This window comes from Triticum dicoccoides, chromosome 4B (genome assembly GCF_002162155.2).
Source record: "Triticum dicoccoides isolate Atlit2015 ecotype Zavitan chromosome 4B, WEW_v2.0, whole genome shotgun sequence".
Classification (NCBI taxonomy): Eukaryota; Viridiplantae; Streptophyta; class Magnoliopsida; order Poales; family Poaceae; genus Triticum; species Triticum dicoccoides.
This window is the reverse complement of record NC_041387.1, coordinates 671,993,895-672,000,024: the sequence shown is the minus strand read 5'-3', so window position 1 is coordinate 672,000,024 and position 6,130 is coordinate 671,993,895. Positions and strand designations below refer to the sequence as shown.

The window sequence follows — 6,130 nt, the reverse complement described above, 5'->3', positions numbered from 1 at the left end:
TGTGATTCGCGCGCCTAGCTAGCTACTAGCTCGTAGCCGGTCAAGGCCATGCAGACGCGCTGCGTGCATCTAGGGCAGGGCAGCCAAGCCATGTGCACCCCAGCAGCAACATGGCACGTTCGCCTCTGCGCCCCGGCGACTAGTTTAATGCACATTCTACGTGGTGGCCGTGGCCAGGGGTCCTCCTCCAAGTGTACCGCCGCTGCCTGCCGAGCCGAGCCGAGCCTCCGTCCGGCACTCCGGTTATAAATGGGGGCGCCCACCACGGAGAGACCTCACCTACCCACACCCAGCCAAGCCCAGCCAACTTGACGGCACGCTACGCTACAAGCTGAGCGTGAGCCGGCAGTGTCACTAGCGAGTGGCGAGAATGGGGAAGCCGCAGCTCGCGCTCCGGGGAGTGGCGGCGCCGCCGGTGGTGCTGGCGGTGCTGCTGCTGCTCTCCTGCTCCCTCCACGGCGCGAGGGCGGAGGAGGGGGAGTCCGCCGGCCTGGACACGGGCCTGGCCGGCGGCGAGCCCGGCATGGTCAACACCAGCGCCGTGTCCATCGGGCAGTCCGGCGTCGCCCGGGCCACCTGGTACGGCGCCCCCAACGGCGCCGGCCCCTACGACAACGGTGTGTTCCCCGTTTCCTCCCCTCCCTCCAGATCTAAAGCTTTCTTCCAGTTTTTGCCCCGCTGCTAGCTCACTGACAACAATGGCGGCCGGAAATACGTGGATCGATGCAGGCGGCGCTTGCGGGTTCAAGAACGTGAACCGGTACCCGTTCATGGCCATGACCTCCTGCGGCAACCAACCGCTGTTCAAGGACGGCAAGGGCTGCGGCGCGTGCTACAAGGTACTTACTCTACTACTACTCCGTCTTGCTTCACTCCACTCCACTTCACTCTCCACTGGCTGTCAGTCACTAGCTCGTCTTCTTACTCTCCCTTGGATGCTCTCCGCCATGGACCGTACTCCAGTCAAAGGTACTTTGTCCGATCGAGGCCGCGCCACTGCGCGGCGGGACCCGCCTGCGCCTGCGCCGGCACGTTCGCGTGGCACGGCTCCCCATGCAGCGGACCAGTGTCCCGTGTCCAACAAATTTTTTTCTCATTATAAATCCTGAGCGATCTTTTACCGTCCTGCTGGTACTGCTGCGTAGTGTTTTTCTGATGTGTGCTGCTACTGGGGGTACACGGACGCAGATCAAGTGCACGAAGCACAAGGCGTGCTCTGGGCGGCAGGAGACGGTGGTGATCACGGACATGAACTACTACCCGGTGGCGCCCTACCACTTCGATCTCAGCGGCACCGCCTTCGGCAAGCTCGCCAAGCCCGGCCGCAACGACGAGCTCCGCCACGCCGGCATCATCGACATCCAGTTCACCAGGCACGTACCTTTGCTTTTTTTTTTTAACCTCACTTCTTCAATTAACTCTAATACTACTGTGCCACCGACACTGCAACCTCTCTGTAGTATCAACCATCCACATTAACTGCTAGCCCTGCACCGGCATCCTCCCTTGTTCACACACACACACACACACGCACACACACGGACACAGACACAGAGCGGGGTGGACACACTCTTGACTGCGGCACATGCCTCGCTGCGCACCTCTTGTCGCCGTGCACTGTAAAGAGCCCAGACATCCATCGCCATCACATCGAATACTTTTTCTCAGTAAATTTGATCAGCAAGCAGTGGCACTAACATGATGAGATTCCCCTCCAAGCATCGCCATCACATCGCCATCACATGATTTGATGCTAACAACAAGGATGATGAACTGAAATGCTGCATGCAGGGTGTCGTGCGAGTTCCCGGGGCTCAAGGTGGGGTTCCACGTGGAGGAGGGGTCCAACGCGGTGTACATGGCGATCCTGGTGGAGTACGAGAACGGCGACGGCGACGTGGTGCAGGTGGACCTCATGGAGTCGGGCCGCCGGGGACGCGGCGGGGGCGGCGGGCGGTGGACGCGGATGCGCGAGTCGTGGGGCTCCATCTGGCGCCTCGACTCCAACCACCGCCTCCAGGCGCCCTTCTCCCTCCGCATCCGCAACGAGTCCGGCAAGACCCTCGTCGCCCGCAACGTCATCCCCAAGAACTGGCGCCCCAACACCTTCTACCGCTCCATCGTCCAGTACAGCTAGACCTCTTCCTCCGTCGACGGGTCGCGGCACAGCTCTGTTTTGGCGGGAGTTGATGCTGTTTTGGCGGGAGTTTTCAATTAATTTCTGAATGAATGAACGAACGAATGAATTGTGTACTACGTATCGTGGGAAATAGAGGAGGCACCCTAGCGTGCGTGTTCAAGCACGCTGGCTCTCCCGCCCACTTTACTCCTACTAGTGGTCGTCATCCTATTAATTGTTTCAGACTTTGCGGATGCATCTGCGGCCGCATGCATGCAACCCTCTATATGTAACTGCATGCTCTGTATCCATCCATGATCACATTTATGTAGTATGTGTGAATCATGCATGCATCATCCGTGATGTGTCGTCTAATCGGTCGGATCAGACTGAGCAAGGCTATGTATAAATGTTCCCGGCTTTTTAATTTCCTTCTACTCACTCCGTCCCGATTAGCCCTGCTGATTCCTTGTGGAGCTCTTTCTGGCTCTGGCGGGAACTGTTTTTCTTTGGGATTTAAATTCTGTGTCCTGAATCCTGTGCGCCAGCGCGGGAAGAGATGGAGGGATTCATGTGCTCCATCATGTGTCCATGAAACAGCCATGACCCAATTGTACGTGAATCACGCCTGACCCATGATTCATGTCTTTTTGTTTTTTCTTTCATCTTTCTACGTGTCTTAAACAAGCTTTTTCTTTCGAAAAGGCTGTTATCTCCCGACCTCTGCATCAGACAAATGTATGCGGCCATCTTATTAAAAGGTCGTATCTAAAACAAGTGCACTGCGTTTTATATGCACTGACGGGTGCCATTTCAACAAAGTAGTAAACGCATCTATACGTTCGGGCGATTGGGCATTGTTATAAATGCACTAGCTAAATCTATTGATTGATGGGAGAGGCGAAATTATAGCTTCGGAATCTCGTTCAATTGGATCTCCCGCTCAGGGTAGAATTTCACATCGGCCGAAGACATGCAGGCCACATGTCCGACGAGGAAGCGTAGGGCCCTCGTGAGCCGCTCCGTTTCTCATGTCCTACTCCACCTCGTCGGCGACCGCAACATCACTCCAGGAGCTCAGACGGCCGCGGGACATTGACATGGCCGTGGAGCCGGACGAGCGCCGGCGAATATTTGGATTAGATTTTACGTTGCATGTAATTGTATGGATTTGAGGATTTATAACTGAAGTATCCGATTGTGGAAGGGAAAAATTAAAATATAATTCATAATTGAAGTATCCGATTATGAAAGAGAAAATTTAAGATATGACTGGTTACTGTGTGTCGACGCATCCTCAGATGTCTGAAAGGCCGGATTAGGCTGTAGATGCTATAAAATACAGCCGACTTGTCAAGTAAGATCGAGTTTGTGAACTGGAGACAGGCATGGACGCGTGATGTTACTAACTGACAGAGGAATTCAGTAATGGTCCGGTCAAAGTTATCGATTCAGTCTAAGACCAACGTACTCCCGCGTTCTCATGTGAGCACTGCTATACACACGACGAATACGCACGACCCACAGACGACAAGTCAGGTAGACCGTAGGATTAGCTGGGGTTTTTAATCTGTGTGGCTCCTGCTCCCGTCGGGCACACATCGTCCAGCAGTCAATCGTGTGCAGAGCACTTTCGTTCTCATGTTCCCATGTCTGAACTGCAAATTGCAGAGCAACAAAAGAGCTGGGGCTTTCTGTAAAGGATGGATGGGAGGGCATCTTGGTATTGGTTTTGATTGTTTTCATTATCCTACATCCCTACACTTGATAGACCCCTATTCTTTCTTTATCAACATGGTATTAAAGCTTTAGGTGTTTTTTTTTCCGCATGACGCAACTCGTGCTGCTCCCGATCCAATCTCCACAGGAACTTCCCATCCAAGCTAGCTAGTTGATCCAGCCGCTGGCTAGTTGTTGCCCTCCCATGGAATCCACTGTGAATTGATTTGGTCTCAATCGATTTGGCCCTCGCGTGGAATCCGCTGGCTAATATTGGATCCGATCGGACTTGGTCTCAATCGAACCAGCCGCTGGTCGCTCGTCCTCTTCCAAGGTCGCTGCCGGCCGTGGGCCTCGTCTGCGCAGCTGCTGCTTTCTGCGGCTGACGGCCGCCGGCCTCGTCCGCGCTGCTGCTGCCTTCTGCGGCGCCACCGGTCGCCGGCCTCGTCCGCGCTGCTGCTGCCTTCTGCGGCGCCACCGGCCGCCGGCCTCGTCCGCGCTGCTGCTGCCTTCTGCGGCGCTACCGGTCGCCGGCCCGTCTGCGCCGCTGCTACCGGCTGCCGGCCCCGTCCTCCGCGACGCTGCTGTCTTCCGCGGCTGCCTGCGGGGCGCTCGCGTGGTTAGGCACTCCCATAGCCCCACGTCCGAGCTTGAGCTGCAATTGCAGAGGATCATTGGTCCTATTGACGGATTAGCACCTTTGATTGATGATTTGAAAATTCCCGCCCACTTTACTATACTTTACTACTGGCTCTCCCGCCCACTCTACTACTGGTCGCTATTAATTGTTAGGAGATTTTACGGTGCATCATAATATACCAAATCATGTGTATTATATGGGCGATCTAACGGATTAGAATAACTGGGTCTTTTTAAGCCCAAAGGTATTTCCGACCTAAATTTTTTTATACCTTTAATCGGCCCAATTAAGTCAAGGGGTATTCTCGTCCAAAATTTTTCGATTAAATTAATTGCATTATTAAAACACTTCATTATAGAGGTCCAATCATCATGCGTACTCTTTTGAAATTTGGTTCGAGCGGTTCGTCCTCTCTCCTCCTCTCGAGCCCTAACCTCGGCGCCCTCGATCGCCGCCGATCGCCTTCGGCGCCCTCGATCGCCGTCGATCGCCCCCGGCTCCCTCGATCGCCGCCGATCGCACTCGCCGTGTCACTCCTTCCTCCTGCTCCTACTCCCCCCTTCCCCCTCCATCGGAAGTCACCCCAGTCGAGTCGCGGCGCCAGATCTTCCGACGAGCCTCCCCTCCTTCCTTGAGCGGACGCCACCTTCCCTGACCCGAGAGGCCACATCATCCTCATCGACGTGCATCAACTTTTTCACGCCGGATCTTTGCTGTAAGTGCCTAGCCATCTCAAATCTTTGCTGGTCCCTTATGCTTATAGTACCAATAGTGGTCGGATTTGATTAGGGTTTAGGATATGTCATGTGAGGTTTAGGGTTTATGGTTTCAGAAAGTTGTGACGAGATTTCTATTGAAAGGGAGTGTAAGTTGGATTTAGCTAGGACATGTTGATGTAGTTAGTTAGGGTTTATGGTTTCAGAAAGTTGTGAAAAGATTTTTTTTTTCAAAGGAAGTGTAAGTCGGATTTAGCTAGGACATATTAAAGCACTTAGTTAGGGTTGTGTGCCATGAGAATTTGTCAGCAGATTTGGATTCAAAGAGAGTTATTTTGGATTTAGTTAGGAGATGCTTCTGAATTGAGTTTCCAGATATTTTGGATTTAGTTAGGAGATAATTATTTTTGTATGGAGTTTGGAGATATTTTCGACTTAGTGACGAGATAATTTGGATTTAGTTAGGTGATAATTTTGGATTCAGTTAGGACACAATTTTGAATGGAGTTTGCAGATAATTGATCTATCAGGGTGGATCTATCTTGGGACTTGAAAGATTCGTGCACTTTGGATTTAGTTAGGAGATCATCAGTTACAACAAGTACAATCAATTAAATATTTCTGGATTTAGTCAGGGAATATTTTATACTTACTTATAACTTTTGAAGGACTGAGTTTGGTACATGAATCCGATATGAAAAATTAAATTGATTATTTAAGCAGAGTATTGCATAATTATTATGTATGCTATCCATCCGTAACATTGACTATCTGTTTTCGTTGGCAGCATAACGACATGGATGATAAAGGCAACGATGGCAAAAACTTGGGGAATACAGGCAAGGATGACAAGGACATGGGTGATAGACGAAACGAAGGCAAAGGAATGGATGGTATGCACACGGATGATAACGATAATGACGATGCAGGCAAAGA

At 52.1% G+C, this 6,130-nt stretch overlaps 1 protein-coding gene across 1 annotated transcript; it reads left to right on the top strand.

Moving 5' to 3' along the window:
* Positions 1-259: 259 nt before the first annotated feature.
* LOC119292244 (expansin-B4-like) lies at positions 260-2,556 on the top strand. Its single transcript, XM_037571078.1, has 4 exons — positions 260-617; positions 730-839; positions 1,189-1,373; positions 1,792-2,556. Exons 1-4 carry the CDS (start codon positions 371-373, stop codon positions 2,135-2,137), a joined length of 888 nt encoding a protein of 295 aa, XP_037426975.1. The 5' UTR covers positions 260-370; the 3' UTR covers positions 2,138-2,556.
* The last annotated feature ends 3,574 nt before the right edge of the window (positions 2,557-6,130 follow it).

Coding starts and splice junctions, on each gene's coding strand:
- LOC119292244 (XM_037571078.1), top strand. CDS start 371: ATGGGGAAGCCGCAGCTCGCGCTCCGGGGAGTGGCGGCGCCGCCGGTG. Junction 618..729: donor CGCCGGCCCCTACGACAACG/GTGTGTTCCCCG, acceptor GGATCGATGCAG/GCGGCGCTTGCGGGTTCAAG. Junction 1,374..1,791: donor ATCGACATCCAGTTCACCAG/GCACGTACCTTT, acceptor TGCTGCATGCAG/GGTGTCGTGCGAGTTCCCGG.